At 35.6% G+C, this 18824-nt stretch overlaps 1 protein-coding gene across 1 annotated transcript; it reads left to right on the forward strand.

Annotated features, from left to right (window-relative positions):
• The first annotated feature begins 350 nt into the window (after nucleotides 1-350).
• Nucleotides 351-1022, forward strand: LOC113328836 (nucleolin-like). Its single transcript, XM_026575837.1, has 3 exons — nucleotides 351-548; nucleotides 607-644; nucleotides 806-1022. The coding sequence occupies exons 1-3, from the start codon at nucleotides 351-353 to the stop codon at nucleotides 1020-1022; spliced, it is 453 nt and encodes a 150-aa protein (XP_026431622.1).
• The last annotated feature ends 17802 nt before the right edge of the window (nucleotides 1023-18824 follow it).

Raw genomic sequence — 18824 nt, forward strand, 5'->3', positions numbered from 1 at the left:
AGACGGAAATTGTCGAAATTAGAAAAAAGTTGGGTGCTTTAACAATCGATGATGTGGATTTTGATCCATATTTAAGACTTGATGAGGATTGAGAATATGAAGCTGGTGATAGAGTATTTTCTGATGTGGCGACCTATGTGGGACCTTTGTTTCATGCAACTGGGTTCGTCATTTTAGATCCTCGTAGAACGCTCCGCCAAATCGGTATTGTCCAGAAAATTGTACCTGAAGACTCTCCTTTTAAACTAAGCGTAGCCAACTCCCTATTTAAGGACAAAGATGTCAGATTGATCTATGAATCAACACCGTTGATCGAGCATTGGAATGCTCATTCCCAATAAGTAAACCAAATGAGTAGAAGAGCGCTTGAAGATTGTCATGGGACTTCCGAAGAAGATGCGAATTACATGGAATGGTATCAAGAGTATGCTCATCCTTATGCGGAAAATTTGGATCCGGAGGTGCAGAGACATTTCAAGAATGCAGAAAAAGAGAGTTCAAAATCAAAGGAATCAATGAATGAAGAACATGATTGGGAGAAGATGGTGGTACGTATACTACTATCTATGAATAATTAAAGTATATGTGTTTGATATGAAAAAATAGGTCGAACGAATTAATTGGGGTAGTCAAGGACATCACCCGTATGATTAATTGGGGTGAGGACTTAACGGTACCTGAACAAAGATTACTCCGGAATCTAGTTAAAGGCATAATAATCCCTGATAAATGAGGTTTATATGCTTATGAAGAGGACCGATCAAGGAAATCTAAAAGGGCTAGCTCTCCTCTGACGATGATTTAGATACCCCCCCCCCCACCGTGAGCAAGTTCAATCTAAGCAAGGAAAAGGCGCTCGAGGTGGTAGAGGTGAAAAAGGTGGTCGTGGTGAAAAAGGTGGTCGTGGTGGAACAAGTGAAAAAGGTGGCCGTGCTGGAACAAGTGCTCGAGGTGGACGTGGTGGAGGTAAAAAGATTCCAATTCAAGGTGGCAGCGGTCGATGTAAAAATCTAGAGTTGTAGAACAAGTTGTGGAACATGAGCAAGAGGACGATTTGGATGCGTTTATTGATAGACACATTTTTGTGTCGATTTTTCTCGATTCTATATATTGTTAGGGCTCATTTTTGTACTTATTATGGTGTTTTATTTATTTGTAGGTATTTTTGGCTAATAAACATTTTTGGAAAAAATTGGCTTGAAAAGTTGTCGGAAAGCACCCGGAGGACATTTGATATTCGGACTCTCACTTTGGATAAGGGGTAACCTAATTACTAAGGGGCATCCCATTTTCAGGCAGTTGCTAATCGCACCCCTACTCTGGATAAGGGGCAACCATCTTCAACATTAAAAAAAAAGGATTTTGGCGGGAAAAAAAATGCAGTTAAAGAGCAGTTTTGGCAATCGTGATTTGAAGGAGTTTGAGGTCGATTAAACCTCTAATTTTCATAGGATAGACTCCTTATGGGTATAGGAATCTGATATGGGTGTTTAAATCGAATAGAATGGGCTCAAACGACGGATTTTTCTCACAACAAGAAAATATGGAAAGTCACGTGTGTGACCTGTTTTAGGGAATTTTAGAGTGATTAAAACGCTGTAAACCTTCCCAAAGATTTGTGTCTATCTAAGGAAGAGTTTAGAATAAAAAGGAAAGATCAGAAACGCGTAGAAATCCTAAAACAAGAAATTATCGCAACTTGGCCGTGAAGAGAAGGAAAGAGATTTTGGAAGATTTGGGAGAGATTTAATCGATATTTTTGATATAAATAGATGTCTTGGGTCATATAGAAGAGGTGTCGAGAGTTTGGGAACCTAAGGAGAGCCAGAGAAGAAGAAATCATAGCTTTACTAGACTCTGTTTCTGCTACTGCTGCTGTTGAAGAAGAAGAACGCGAAGAACATTGACCCTCGGTAGACAGTCGCAGAAAAGTTTCGTTGTTTAACAGCTGAAGAACATTAAGCTGTTCAGGGCAGTCTTATTCTAGGGTCTTAAAATCAGCGACAAAGCAACAGTTTTTCTGTAACAGTTCCATTGTAATAGCTGTTTTGCAACACCAATACACTGTTGCAAACAGTCTGTGTTATTAATTTTCACTCTTTTAATCATCTTTTGAGCAACAAACACATATTTTGAGATCATGATTAATATGAGGAGCTAAACCACATTGCTGAGGCGATAGAGGAAGCTATTTTTCCAACAAAAAGTGGTATATTCTATTTTATCTTTTTATTTGCAATAATTATATGATTATTTGCCTTGAACTATTATTGAATATGATTTTTATTTGAGTGATTGTGATCTATTTTGATGGAGTATGCTTAGTTTTAAGACTTTTGATGATTCATACTTGGTATTTACAATTATTAATTTTGAAATCCACTTGTTGCAATATTTTAGAATCAAATTAAATAAAAAAATTGCATAAATATAAGTATTTGTTTAATCACTTTGAACTTGGAAAATAGTGGAATCTTAGCCTCAGTGTTTCTTTTAGTATTGATATCATCTTTGATTGAGTTTGCTATAATTTTTAGTGAATTTTCTATTTTAATATTAGGATTTAAATCTAATTAATATCCTTCACAAGTCTGAGAAACGAACCACTTTTACCATTATCTACAAATCACATCATTTATGCGCTCTTCTTCGGAGGAGGCATCAAGTGAATGACTATTTACTCGCTTTTTTTTATTTTACTTCATGGATCTTTTATTATCTATGACTTTGTCTATTTACTATTTTTGTTGGTTGGTTATGGATTTGGATGAATGAATTTTTATAACTTTGCATGTATGAATGAATGTTAGTCTTTCCATTTGTCTAATCTAAGAAAACTGAGGAAAAAATCAAGATTTACTAATTTTTTGTGCACTTTCGGCTATGTCGATGCTTCACATAACCTAGCCGAAAATGCATATACTTCTTGTCAAATAAACTTGCACAGTATTTCGGTTAGAAAATCCCGGTCATAAATAGGAAAACGATTACGATAAGAAAACGTAACTTTGTTACGGTTAGGAAATACCTAGCCGTATATTGCTCTGGAGACTCAAAAATAAAATGAGTCTTGGTTACGGATACATATCTGGGCCGTGTATCGTATTTGCGGTTAGAACTCCAAAACGTAATTCTAACATAAATTTGCAACTCTAGTTTACAACTTGGTCGACCTTTCAGGTTCCTGACCGTAGATGCAGAACTGTTAGGAACACCATCCGTAATAAGTTTACGGTTGGGATTACCTAGCCGTATATCACTCTGATAACCCAAAAAGAAAATGGCTCCTAGTTACGGATAGATATACAGGCCATAATTCTGAAAGAAATTAACAACTATTATTTACGGCCAGAAATACCTAGCCGTAAATATGACACACCATAAACCCTGCATGATTATTCAGAATTACGGTTGGGTCTACCTTTCGTTTTTCCTATCCGTAAACACCTATAATTTCCTTTTGTACCACATCATATCGGCTATGTTAGAGCACTTCTCGGTCGAACTCGCAAACGTTGCTATCTCAAGCTTGTTTTTCAAGTTTAGTTGCCAAAACTATAAGTCTTGATTTCTAGTCTACTTATAGCTAAGTCTCAGACTAGGATAGAAAGTGTAGTTCAGCTCTAGACTCCACGACGTTCATTAACGAAGAACTACTCAAGGAACTGGTGGATCTTCATAGACTAAAAGGTATGTGGAGACTTGAACTTATCTATCACTCAAAATTCTATCTACTCTATCTCATATCTTGAGACAAAAGTCGTATTGATATATAGACTTCGATTATACTCATTTGCTATTTAGAGCCGAGTTTATCTCGCTTAACTATTTCTTGAAATATGTTTTGGTAAGATTTGCTTTGGCCAAGTTCATATTTACAAGTGACGAAAGTCATGTTGATTATTTCAATATTTTGAAAATCGCTTTGATGAAATATAGTGTATGAATAACCTCTATTTAACTTCCTCTAAGAATGTTTCAATGATTGAAATGAGAGTTTAGAATATATAACCTTGAATGGATATAAACATTGTATGTGAACTCATACTTGTGTAAGTCTAAAATCCTTGAACTAAAGTATGCGTACTTTACTGGTTCAGGATGTCCGGAAGCTAAGTCCGCGTACCCGTACGCGTACTGCCGGAAGTTCACATCCCGTGAATTTCTGCTGAAGTTTGTGAACTGAAAACAAACTTAATCCGGGTACTTAAGTATGCATACCGTTATACATACTTGAGTGGGTTATTTTCTAAAAACGGTTTATTCGTGAACTAAGACATATATAAACTAAGGAATGCATATTTGCAAACCATGGCTATAACGTTCATGAATCGATTCGAGTGAATCAAAATCGTTTTTTCTTCGATTGTCTCTTATATACTTCTATGAGATCTAAGAAATTGAACAACTCTCTAACTAGTTCTTTTGAGTCATTTGAACTAGTTATGGGGAAAATGAATAAGGTTGATATGAAAGTGCTCATATGGCTAAACATTGGTTAACTACTGTTGAACCAACGACTTGTACACGTTTAGTTACGGTTACACAAACCTAAATGAACGTTCATTTCCTTTAACCTTAGGTTTCTAACGAGACCCTGTAGGTTAACGATTTGAAGACTTCATTGGGATTGTGAAGCCAAGCCCAACTATTTTCTTTGTAGTTGCGTGACCTAAACTTGCTGTTTCTATCGTGATTGAGTGCAATCGTAAGATTGGCTTGAGATTAATTTCTCCAATAGGCAAGATAAAAAAATAGTCACAAACATCTTCGTCTCATCGTTTGTGATTCCACAATATCTTGCTTCGCTAGTCGATTAAGATTATTGTGAGGTGATTGATATTTCTAGGTTGTTCTTCGGGGATATAAGTCTGGTATATCAATTGGTTCATGTTCACCTTGATATATCACAAGACGGAACAAAACTCGTAGGTATTTCTGTGGGAGACTGATTTATCTATTCCTGTAGACTTTTCTGTGTGATACAGATTTTTTTATTAAAGTCTTCGACTTTGAGTCGTAGCAACTCTTAGTTGTGGGTGAGATCAGCTAAGGGATCAAGTGCGTAGTATCCTGCTAGGATCGGAGACGTAAGGAGCGGAACTGTACCTTGGATCAGTGTGTTATTGATTGGGGTTCAACTACAGTCCAGACCGAACACTAGTGGAAAAAGTCGTTTTAAGATAGTCGGAAAGTGTCGTATTACCGACTAATACAACACTTTAGAGTTGTCGCTGAGAGTGCCGTATATACAATGTCTTTTTTTGGAACAAAACTTTCAAGTTTAGATTTACGATACTTTCTGTTTGTCGCTAGGTAGGACACCTGGAATAGATACTTTCTGTTTGTCGCTAGGTAGGACACCTGGAATACATCGTAGATATAATTTTATTAAATAAAAAAAAATCAAATCTGGCTGATTGCAGCCATTCTGACTCGGCTGAAATAAGTCTGATTCAAAACTCAAATTACACTAAATCAAAACTCAAATTACAATGAAATTCTACTGGAATTAATTTACGATTTCATATACTTAGAAGACATACTTCACCATTCAATTCAACTTTCAAATTCACAATATCAATGTACAAGTTCAATACACATTGGAATTCAATTTACACATACACTCAAAAACACCAAAAGAAATCTAGTCAAATATTGAATTCACACCATTGTAAGTTCTAAAAGGATAATGCTTTCTTACAATCAGTGCAGATCAACCGAATAAACACAAACTGCAGCCAAAACCAACGAAAAAATGAAATGACCTGCCCAATTCAGAACTTGCAAGTACCTGTAGAATTAAACAAGGCATATATCTGTTGGAAATGGTGTGTCTGCAATATGACCAGGTCAACTGAATGGACTTGATAAGCAATGTGCATGATATATCAGGGTTCAATGAAGTCAGTAGTGGGATATAAGCACATAGGCAAACAATGATCAAGAAACTAGTAAAATTAGGTATTATTAGGTTACACTGATTAATAACATGATCAAGTCTCAGTAGTCAGTTTACATAACGCTCTAGGTAAAGATGAAGAGGGGCTTTTAGGCACTGAACTTACCGATTTTCACTGAGCTTTCTTCATTTCTGTAGACTGTTGTCACTTGTCGCTCCACAGCGTCCAAGTGTCTTCTCCTACTATCATTTCCTGCAATAGAAACTATCTGGCATTAGTAAACATAGCAAGAGTATATACAATACACGGAACTTGCAGAACTTTAAACGCTACTGGTCAAGGACAAGGTTATCACCTCTACCAATAATTGCTATTGCAAGTACAGGCAGTAGCCATGGTACTTATCTAAATACAGCTTCTTCCAACCGTCTGGCACACAGTAACAGCAACGCGGAAGCAACCATGAGTAACAATTCATAAGCATCGGATTAAAGGGTATAAAAGATTGGATACTTGCAAAAACATAACGTAAGGAAACTGCATTTAATATGCCAGTGGAAATCTAAATGCTTGCAAGAGATGATTGCTCTCAGAAGTACCTTTTGGTCAATCTTAAGCTGCGATTCTTTCTCAAGGCCAAGTTTATCATTCAAGCCCAACTTCAGGTCGGGCATACCAGAGAGAAAGCATTTCATGAGAATTTTACCAGTCACATCACAACACACTGCCCATAATGATAGAAATATTATTCAGGAATTAGAGAACAAGAACTGATAGCTGCTTAGACAATACATAACAGTGGAGCAATACATTCCATACCTTTTGAGGACATAAGAAGATTCACACTTTCCATAATATCCCGAAGTACCTGTAATGCAGTGACCAAGTGTCAAAACATGGGATTCAATGTATTAGATTCATAAAAAAAGACGAGACTCTCTTCGCAAGCCAACAACACCTGTAACTTGTAGAGTTGCATTTGGAACTGGTTTATCGGTAGGCTAATAATTTTTATATCTAAGGTCAGTCTAGATATCTAAGGTCGGTCTTGTTAAGAGTTTTCTAGAGAAAATACGATCGGCTGTGCGGTGCCTATATATAGGCATGTTGTATTCAAATTGTACCTAAGCAAGAACAGATTAATAAGAAGAGAAAAGTTCCAGAAACTAAGTATTGCTCCATCTACTAGTTTACTAGAAGCTCTGTATATTTCTGGAGATTAATTGTACCTTATGGTTGCTTATGTAGCAGAAACCATAAGCTACAATCCATAAGCATCAGGCTTTTGTTAGCTGTTAAGTCATTTTCTCTGAGCCATGTAACCGTCTTAATGTTTGTCAAAGCTTTGCGGTTAGTTGCACGACGCTACCCCAAAAAGCTATCAATCTCATCAATAAACATAACAGCCGGCTAAAGCTTAGGAGCTAAGTTGATATAACAACTAACTGTAAAATCCATCATAGAAATGTGTTGGTCATGAGTTAACGTTATCATAATTAACTTGGACCAGAGATACTCAAAACTGATTTGCTTAGCCGCCATTTAGCGACATATGGAGGTTTTCCTGTTCAAGATGGAAGACAACATCAGCAAGACAACAACTTTTCTTGTTAATTTGCTAAGTTTACCTATTCCGCTGGAAGCGTCTACAAATGTATCAGATTACTTACCTGTTGAAATATGCCTCTTTAGTACTCTTTGCATTGCTGTATCAATGTCAATGTCAATGAACCTGGGGGTGACATAGTGTCAGCATAAAGTACAGAGAGTCCCTGTCTACTAACCCCGAAAAAACAAGTTTAAATTTACAAAGTAATTGTACTTGGCACGGGGTATGACAAAAGACTTGAAAAAACAAAAACAATTACGCATTATAGAATGTTGAGCACCCTACATATATAATACATGTTTAAGGGGAATTAGGAGAAGACAAAGAAGTATGAGAAACAGCAAGAGGGTTTCTATTGATAGCAACAACAACCATATTACATATCATAGTATACTTTATATACAAGTAGGAAGAGAACCCTAGATACTATATTGGGCCGCACATTCATGGGCTGCAGGCCGTACAACACTGCCCCTTGTGCGGTTCAATAACAAAACTTTATACATAGTTCTTCACATATTGTGCTTTGAATGTAGTTCTTCAAATGTCGTTCTCTCCTTGATGACTTGTGCTGAAACCAATTGCCTAACTAAACTTTGACAACGAAAAACTCAGTGGGATAAAATATTGGTACAACTCTTCACGTGTTGTATTGTAATTTACATGTAGTTCATCACATGCAATACGATCTTCAAAGATCGACGAGTCTAAGTTAATTGCCTTGTTAAAACTCCGTCAGGGAAACCCAGAGGGACAAAACCTGAACTAAAGGAAAAGAGTACAATATTAAGCAAACTTAGAATATAGTTGGACTCGAACATGTTTCCTCATTAAAACCTTGACAAGGAAAATCCAGTAGGATAAAACCTTGACGAAGGGAAAATAGTACAACGTGACAGATGCAAGTAAAGGTGATCCGTTGCAGATGATCATTTTGCTCCGTTGTAGTTTACTAGTTGCTTCATAACTCCTAAGGATGAAAATCCTCATGGGAAAAGGCAATACCCTTAGTTGGGAATTACATTCCCGGTTTTTGTTTTTGTCTCATTAAAAACCTTGCCGAGCAACAAAACCCTCTGGGAAAAAGTAACCTCGGTGAAGGAAAATATTTCAACACACCATTAGATGCTCCCCTGATGTCAGATAATTTTATTAGTCTAATGCAGTCAAAAGGAGTTTATTACACTTTACTTTGGTGACATGAATGTTTAAAAGACCATGTTGTTGATTCTGGAAGTCACGTTGCTTAACAGAATATCGCGTTTCATTTCTTTGATCCAGATATTTTCGGTAACATCAACGGCGATCTTTATGTCTTCAACGTTCAACATACTTGATGCTATTAGTGTTGTCTCGCTAAAACCCTTGTCGAGTAACAAAACCCTTTGGGAAAAACTATTCTCAATCGAAGGGAAAAAGAGTACAACACAGCTTCAATTTCGAAGTAAAATATGTCGACATCATATCCTTGGATCCTCCCCCTGATTATTTTCAGAGTTGTTCCAGATAGTTCCTTTAGTCATGTACTTTTCGTAACTGAATATCGGTAATAACCTAGATAATAATCTACCGTATCTCCCTCTGATTATTTTAGATGGAGAAGAGATTATTGTTCCTTCATAATCAATAACTTTTGGATTGCACTTTCATTAGCATTCCTTTTAATGTCTGTGTAGGGATAATACAAATTTATTTCAATGGTTACTTTTAAGTACATGATTACATTCACTATACCATTCCAATGACGCTACGGTGGCGCTGAGCTATATCTAGCTAACAAGTTGACTGGGGATGTAAAATTTAATCGAGTACATTTTTATACTAAGTACAACAATGCGTCTACTGTACTTAGATATGGGAATTTCATCTCCCAACACATCTTCGTCATATTCCTTTTGACGAAATGGTTACTTACTTACATTTGAACCTCGACTAATCATGGGAGTGCTATCAGGATGCATGTCTTTTTTAAATTTCCTGACAACTTTGTGTCTGATATAATCTCAATTGTATATATTGTTAGTGCTCGATTTTGTATTTATTTTGGCTTTTTATGTCTTTGTAGGCGTTTTTGGAAAAATAAGATTTTGCGACGAAATTGGCTCGAAAAGTGTTTTTTGCGTTCATGGGAGGACATTTGCTATTCAGACCCTCACTTTGGATAAGGGGTAACCTAATTACTAAGGGGCATCCATTTCTAGGCATCTGCTAATCACACCCCTACTCCGGATAAGGGGCAACCATCTTCAACATTCAAAAATCAGGTTTTGGCAGGAAAAAAGTGTAGTTAAAGAGCAGTTTTAGCAATCGTGATTTGGAGGACTTTGAGGTCGATTAAACCTCTGATTTTCATACGATATACTCCTTATGGGTCTAGGAATCTGATATGGGTGTTTAAATCGATTAGATTGGGCTCAAACGACGGATTTTTCTCACAACAAGAAAATATGGAAAGTCACGTGTGTGACATGTTTTAGGGAATTTTAGAGTGATTAAAACGATGTAAACCTTCCCAAAGATTTGTTTCTATCTAAGGAAGAGTTTAGAATAAAAAGGAAAGCTCAGAAACGTGTAGAAATCCTAAAACAAGAAATTGTGGCAACTTGGCCGTGAAGAGAAGGAAAGAGATTTGAGAGAGATTTAATCGATATTTTTGATATAAATAGATGTCTTGGGTCATATAGAAGAAGTGTCGAGAGTTTGGGAACCTAAGGAGAGCCAGAGAAGAAGAAATCAGAGCTTTACCAAACTCTGTTTCTGCTGTTGCTGCTGTTGAAGAAGAAGAACAGCTGAAGAACATTGACCCTCGGTAGACAGTCGCAGAAAAGTGTCGATGTTTAACAGCTGAAGAACATTAAGTTGTTCAGGGCAGTCTTATTATAGAGTTTTAAAATCAGCGACAAAGCAACAATTTTTCTGTAACAGTTCCATTGTAACAGCTGTTTTGCAACACCAATACACTGTTGCAAACAGTCCGTGTTATTACTTTTCACTCTTTTAATCATCTTTTGAGAAACAAACACATATTTTGAGATCATGATTAATATGAGGAGCTAAACCCCAACATTGGGATGACGGAGGAAGCCATATTTCATACGTTTGGTAATTATATTTAATTCTTTTTATGACTTTTTGCATTAATTTAATCGTTTTATGATTTTTCTTAATTAGTTGTGAAGTCGTTTGATGATGTATGCTTGGTCTAAGTGCTTTTGATGCATCATGCTAGTAATTTACAGTTAATCTTTTTAAAATCTACCCTGGCAAAGAATTAGAGTCAATAAACAAGAGATATAATTGTCTAAGAATTGATTTTTGAACCACATGGTATGAGGTTTGGTGGAATCCTGAGTCTCAGTAATCTCTCGACATTGTGACAAACCTTGTGTATTTATTTTCTTTATTTTTATTGTTTTCTGTTATTAAGTCTGAAATTGAGTCTACACAAGTCTGAGTTGAACGAACTTTATTTACCACTTTAAAAACTACATCAATTTTTGGCGCCGCCGACGCGGACTTGTATTTAGATTTGTTTTAGGTTTATTTTTATTTTTATTATTTTTTTTTTGTTCTTTTATACGCGTTTTGGTATTTTTCGATTCTTTTCAGATTTGGAGCGAACCTAAAAGGAAAGAAAAGTACTATAAAAGGAAAGCATCACCAAAGAAGGAAAGAAAAGAGGAATCTGAAAGGAGTGAAGAAGAAGATTTTGTATATAGTTATTTTGTTTTATTTTTAGAAACTATAAATAGGGTTTTATTTTTGTAATTTTTCTTTTTCTTTTTGGACATTTTTATTTTTGGACTTGGACATTTTTATTTTTAAACCCTAAGGAAGGGTTAAAATTAAATATAAATTGTTTGCAGGGAAGGACGACAGTTACGATACTGTCTCGGCCCCTCGGGTTCGTAAACTGACATAAGAGTCGGTGGCCTGAGTCGACTTCAACGGTCCATCGCCCGTCTGGTACGGGAGGTAATACTCTATCCACCCACGAATCCCTATCAGTGGGTTTTATTTTGTGTGACAACTCACACCCCTGCAGTAGAATGTCGAACTGGTATTATAATAGCCAATACAACGAATATCCGACTGAGTTTCAAAATGGACGTTACTACTTTGACCGTAGTGTGAATAGTGGTTGGGAACATCAGCCTTTTGAAGATTATGGTCCATACCATGGTGACCCCAATTACTAGCGACATACGCACCGGTCATATGAGCAAAATTCTTATATTTCTCCTTTAGAAGAGTCTCTCAGGAATTTAGAAGAGTCGACACGTAGGATAGATGAGATGAATAACTTAGTTTATGACGAAAGAAAACTTTCTTTAGAGGAATCCCTCAAGCTGATAGCTGAGACGAACGAAAGAATTGCTCGAAATAATCTTAATTTTCAATATAATGTCTCCAATAATACCCTTGAAAATGAGGATAGTTATTTGCATAAACAGGATGACGAGGATAAAATTGGTTACACTACTTGTTTAGATGAGGTTCAACCATTTTCATGTTCTTATACTGATTATGATGAGGATAATGTTGATGAAGAATTTGAAATATGTAGGCATAGTGATCAGGAATTTGTTACTCCAATTAAGCTTTACGACGATAATATTATTTCTAGTTCAAATCCAAATAATTTTAATAATTATTCACCTATTCAAAAGGACGAGGATTTGACTAGAGATACCCCCGTTTTAGACGATGTAGTATTTCCTTTTGATTATGAAGCTAATAATGGTTTAGAGGAACGAGTATATTTTGAGTCTAGCAATTTAGAAACAATAGACTTAGAAAAAGAAAATGAACTCGTCGAGATGAGTGAGGATGTACCTGACTTAGAAGAATCAATTGACCATTTTCCTGAATTAGATGACCTTGAAATTAGGGAAGTTGTGACTAGTCTTTCTAGAGACACACAAAACTCTAAGTTTGAGGGTGATTATCATTATCCTTGTGCCTTACCTTTAGCTCTTACAGAGATCCCTCACTTGGGACTTGACATATGTGCCTCAACCATTTTACAAGATTATCTTCATACACGTTTTCCTGAACCTAGTGATGTCCACAAGAAATTTCAGTTATTAGAAACCCATACTCTGGTTGATGTGGTTTACCCAGGCTATGATACCCAAATTAACTTTGTTTTCCCACCAAATATTTTTCTTCCAAATGTGGGAATGTTTGATTTTCAAATGTGTCGAATATTAAGTTTTGAGACTAAACCTAATTACTTTAGGAGATTAGGGTCGACATACTTGTTTAAAGAAGATCACCACTCTCATTGTGGTCAGCTGTGTAAGTCAAATCTGATTGACTTAGAGGATCCTCAATTATTCAGGTTATTATTATGTGTTTCTAAGTTTTTATTTGAGTTTTTCCAAACTCTAGAACCTGAACATTTGGATCTAACTTATGAGGAAATGCAACCCATGAAAATATTTTATTTGGACCCAGTTAAAGATCCTGAACCTGAACCACAACTAGATGTAGTTGTCTTAAACAAGAAACTAGACAAGGATGTGCTTTATTTGTTCATTTTCTTAGCATGTTGCAGATTCCTTTTACTTGTGATAGCTCTATTTGGTTTTGATGACCCACAAATATTTCGACTATTACTTTATGATTTTATAAGGTGACTAATCCTTTCTTAGCCTGGCTGAAGACATTAAGCTTAGCACTTCTTGGGAGGTAACCCATTCTCATGCAACACGGTAATATCTTTCCTTATCTCTTTTGCTTCAAATGGTAACATTTTCTCCTTGTTCATGCTTTTAATTTGATCTTTAGAACATTGAGGACAATGTTAGATTTAAGTTTGGGGGTATAGGAGAAACTTTTTAGTTGCATAATTAAACTCCAGAGCCTAGAAATTTATGCCTATTAAGGATGGCACTAACCAATCTAAGTGGATGGAAGAATTTTGGTTGTAGGAGTTGAGGAACCAATCTGACTAGATGGCAACATCTAAAGAGTCTATTCATAAAAGCACAGAGCTCAGGTGTTAGAAATAACATGATAGTTTCACCATATCTCGTTGAGTCCTTTTCACTTATGTTTTTATTTTGTTTTGTTTTTAAACTATGTTTCTCTAAGTGATTAGATGGGGCTCACGATTCAAGTTGTTACCAATGCTAGGGTGAATTAGAGTGATTGAGATACAAAAAAAAAAAGTTGAAAAAGCGGAAGTTTATTGTCTCACGTATAAGTTAGTGCTGAGTCAGCTAACTTGGAATAGACGGAATTATTGACGAGAGGGGTTTTTGCTAATTTTATTTTTGTAGGGGAGGTGATGCAAATTACCAATCTTTACTGGGGAGGAAACGAAAATTACCCCGTATATTGGAGTTAGTACATACATATTGCTAAGTAAAATATTGGATGTGGTTGTTAGACCCCCTCTTTTTCAATTGATATCAGAGCAGGCACACACATTTAAGACCTAATAAGTCTGTGTTTGTTGCACTCTGATTATTATGGATGAGTCTATCTCTAATAACGTACCAGGTCAGAAATTACCAGATGATTTTCAAAGCTTGAATTCACCTAAGAGAACTGTCACATCTAAGTCAATATCTAAACATTTTCTGAATGTAGAAACTGTTGATTGGGAAACACGCCTAGAAGAACAATTGGATGAACTTTATGACGAAGGTGATTCAGATATTGATAGAGATGTTGATGAGGAAGTCTCAGAGTATGTTAAGTTTTTGGATTCAATAAAAATGAAGAAGATTACAACTTCTCATCTCACACCTCTTATGACTCCTCTCTGTCGAGAAAACAAGCAATTGAAAAGATTTTACGGAGGTATTTATGGTTGGAATCGCTCTTGCGAATCGATCTCAAAGATACCGAGGAAAAACTGAGTAGAAAGTCACTTGAATGTGATTGTGTATATCAAAAATACTTCTTGTAAGAAGAGAAACTTGCAGAAATTGAAGCAAGGATTAATTCCCAGCAAACAAGTTTTGATGACAGAGAAGGTGCGTATCTCGCTCGACAAAAACGCGTTGAGGCTAATTTAGCTGCTGCTCTTGATAAAATCAAGATGTTGGAAGATGACTTGAAAAATTTCAATACTAGTTAAAGCAAATTAACCACTATGCTAAGAGCAAGTAAAAATCATCGTGATACACGAGGATTGGGCTATAACGGAACAAATTCTCCAAGTACTAGCAAAGAGGTAAAATTTTGTCACGGCTAGTTATTCTTCTCAACAAAAGGTGTCCACTGATGGCAAAAGTGAAATACCTTCACCTGCAGTTAAGGTTCAAAAGAGAAAAGTATATCAATCTCCAAAGTCAGCACACACGGATCGAGATAAGAACATTCCATATGTTTGCCACTATTGCGGAAATAAAGGTCACCTGAAAAGGAGATGTCGTTTCCGTATAAGGAATGAGAAACTTCATGATGTTCTTGTTTGGGCATCAAAAGAAGTTGTGAAACCAAGATCATATGTTAAGACTAATCCCCTTAAACGTTACAGGTTGTAACTGTCCAACCTTTAGGCAAAGGAATCAATGGTGTGATAAAAATAGATTTGCCTATAAACGTCATACAAATCCTTTTCACAATCGTAATGGTTATCAAAAGGATAACTTCGTAAAGACAAGACAAGATCCGATGCTCCCAATTGGAGAAAGACTAACTTGCAAATGAATAGTCAATCTAATTTTCTTTTGAGAATTCTAGATGAGAGTAATGGGAAGAAGGTTCTGATTGTTCCTAAATGCACTCAAAAGTGGATACCAAAGAAAGTCAATGATGTTTTGAGTGTGAAAAGGAATGATCTCCCATAAAATTCCATGACTATGGAGAAGGCAATATCCATGATGTTGGAACTTAAAGAGTTCTTTGGAAAGATGGATTTGGATGTGAAAATTTCTAAAAGCGGTCTCTTTCATGATAATCCAAAAGCCACTTATGGTGAGAAAAATATTGTTCACCTCAAAATAACTTGAGTGTGTTGAAAGTGCATCCTCACCAAGAAATTACCTTTTATGTATACGGTGAGGGAAGCACGAGAATTGGGGCGCACAAATTATTTTCGGTAAGGCTGTAGAATTCGACTGGATTCTTCTAAAAAGGTATGTCTATAAACTTGAGAAAGATTTGTATCGTTATTTTTCTTATAGTAATTATAATGATCCATGTACCTTGCTTATAGTTTCATTTATACCTAACTTGATCCGTGTTTAAGGTTCTTAAATGTTTAAGTTTGAAAATAGTAGTTCGGGATGTTTGGACTTCATGGTACACATACCAGGTATACATATCATCATTTAAAATCAAAATTCAGGGTTTTTAGTACGCATACCCGTTTGCATACTTCTCCAGGACATGAAAATTCGTTTGCAAACCCGTATGCATATTGGCCTGTAGATGTCGTTTTTCGGCAAACTTGTTTTGGCCTTAACTTCTTCGTCCGAACTCGGAATAACCTCATTCTTTTTGAATTCTCATCCTATTTGAATTCTCTCCGAAATGGTGATGATAAATAATAAATTTGGATGAGTTGAGGTTAGTCTTTGTCCCGTATCTTGTTTCTGAGTGTTTTGTTTTTTCGCCACACTTGTTCTACTTCTGTTGGACTTGGGCACTTGGATTCTTGGAGTAATTCTATTCTAAGATCATTTGTAGCTTTTACAAGAATGATGTTGGTGAATCATAAAGAAGGAAGTTCAAGAATGGGCAGTAGTACGCATTGCTATGAGATTCTTGAATGTTCGCAGTCATCTTATGTGAACTATATATGATGCATGGTCTTTTAATGACTTTGTATGTTCTTCTTTGTTAAGAAAATATTCTTATATGTCTTCGGTAACCACTTTTGGTGTAAATCCGTGCGAAAAAGATTGTTTCTACCTTCTAAGGGCAAAGATCGTTTTTGCAGTATTAATCTTTATGGTTTTATATATTGCAACTTGTTATGGGATATGTGTGTTTGCGTTCGTGAACTGTGATTGTACCATACGTGGTCAAAAGTTAAGTCTTTCATATGTCAATATTCAAGTATTGATAAAAGATTGAATGAACTTTTGACAAGCAAAAGTTAAGCCTTTTATGTCATTATGAAAATATTTATGGAAGAAATGATGAACTTTTGTTTACAAATTAAAGTCTATTATATGTCAATGTGCAAATAGTAACGAAGAATAGAATGAATCTTTGTTTATTCCACAGTATTGATCTTCCTTGATCCATAATTTTTATGTACATACTGTGTGGCTCTGTAAGTTCTCTTATGTTGAGCATTTCCGATTGAATTAATCATGGGTTCTCTTGTGGTTAATTTAGTTGAGATTTTTGGATACAAATTCATATTCTTATGTGATTTTTTGTTGTCCAAATAAGTCCTTCTTTTCTTTTGAAAGTAAGGTCGCTCTTGTTGTTCTTTCCGGAATGACATTTTATGGGGGAAAGTTCTTAATTGAACTTGTGCTTAATTGCCAAATCTTTGTGGGGAGTGCATCTGTGGAATATTATAGGGGTTATCTTGAATCTTTATAAACTCCTTGATGAATGCATTTAGTTTCGGCTATATGATTGCATCTAAAAAGTTGATATGTGCTTTCTTTTGGTCATGAAGTGTCTCTAAGGAAATTTCATTAGGATCCCACTAGTTTTCGTACCTTTGCCAATTTTATTGACAAAAAGGGGGAGAATTAATGTGTGGTTCATACTACAAATACATATGGTTTTCGGATCATTATGTAAGGGGGAGTGGTTTTCATGTGAGATGAAGTATTGACTAAGGGGGAGTGATACATATCACCATAGTATTGTTGTCGAAGTTGTGATACAATTGAACTTTGATACTATGCAATAATATTATGACAGTGTATAACAATGATGATGTTGCATTGAATATCTTTGGAATTATTGGATTACTTGGAAGTGACGAAGATTTCGAGTAATGTTAAAGAACCAAGGAGATCATTCATGTGGAAGAGAAGCTGCAAAGTTTATTTATTTTGTATTCCATATGTATTGATATTTTTGTCACTAAAATTGACAAAGGGGGATATCGTTAGAGCACTTCTCGGTCGAACTCGCAAGCGTTGCAATCTCAAGCTTGTTTGTCAAGTTTAGTTTCCAAAACTATAAGTCTTGATTTCAAGTCCACTTATAGCTAAGTCTCGGACTATGATAGAAAGTGTAGTTGAGCTTTAGAATCCACGGAGTTGATTATGCAAAGACGAAGAACTACTCAAGGAACTGGTGAATCTTCATCGACTAAAAGGTATGTGGATACTTGAACTTATCTATCACTCAAAAGTGTATCTACTCTATATCCTATCTTGAGAGAAAAGTTGTATTGCTATATAGACTTCGATTATACACATTTGCTATTTAGAGCCGAGTTTATCTCGCTTATCTATTTCTCTAAATATGTGTTGGTAAGATTTCGTTTTGGCCAAGTTCATCTTTACAAGTGACGAAAGTCATGTTGATTATTTTAATATCTTTAAAATCGCTTTGATGAAAAATAGTGTGTGAATAACCTATATTTAACATCCTCTAAGAATGTTTCAATGATTGAAATGAGAGTTTAGAATATATAACCTTGAATGGATATAAACATTGTATGTGAACTCATACTTGTGTAAGTCCAAAATCTTTGAACTAAAGTATGCGTACTGACTGGTTCAGGATGTCCGGAAGCTAAGTCCGTGTACCCGTACACGTACTTCCAAAAGTTCACATCCCGTGAATTTCTACTGAAGTTTGTGAACTGAAAAAAAACTTAATCCGGGTACTTAAGTATGCGTACCGGTATGCATACTTGAGTGGATTATTTTCTAAAAACGGTTTATTCGTGAACTAAGACATATATAAAATAAGGAATGCATATTTGCAAACCGTGGCTATAATGTTCATGAATCGATTCGAGTGAATCAAAATTATTTTTGCTTCGATTGTGTCTTATATACTTATATGAGATGTAAGCAATTGAACAACTCTCTAACTAGTTCTTTTGAGTCATTTGAACTAGTTATGGTGAAGATGAATAAGGTTGATATAAAAGTGCTCATATGGCTAACCATTGGTTAACTACTGTTGAACCAACAACTTGTACACGTTTAGGTACGGTTACAAAAACCTAAATGAACGTGCATTTCATTTTTGTATAACAAGCTAAATTTGATCTAACGGTTGAAAGATATTAGCTTGAATCTAATTAGGTTTTCATCTAACGGTGAATATTTAATGCTTTGTTACCAAGGTAACTTAGATTGCAAACCCTAATTTGGAGACTATATAAAGGAGAACTCTAGCAACTGGGAAACCTAATCCCCACA

Source organism: Papaver somniferum, unplaced genomic scaffold (genome assembly GCF_003573695.1).
Source record: "Papaver somniferum cultivar HN1 unplaced genomic scaffold, ASM357369v1 unplaced-scaffold_114, whole genome shotgun sequence".
Classification (NCBI taxonomy): domain Eukaryota; kingdom Viridiplantae; phylum Streptophyta; class Magnoliopsida; order Ranunculales; family Papaveraceae; genus Papaver; species Papaver somniferum.

Coding starts and splice junctions, on each gene's coding strand:
- LOC113328836 (XM_026575837.1), top strand. CDS start 351: ATGAGTAGAAGAGCGCTTGAAGATTGTCATGGGACTTCCGAAGAAGAT. Junction 549..606: donor ATGATTGGGAGAAGATGGTG/GTACGTATACTA, acceptor ATGAAAAAATAG/GTCGAACGAATTAATTGGGG. Junction 645..805: donor GGTAGTCAAGGACATCACCC/GTATGATTAATT, acceptor ACGATGATTTAG/ATACCCCCCCCCCCACCGTG.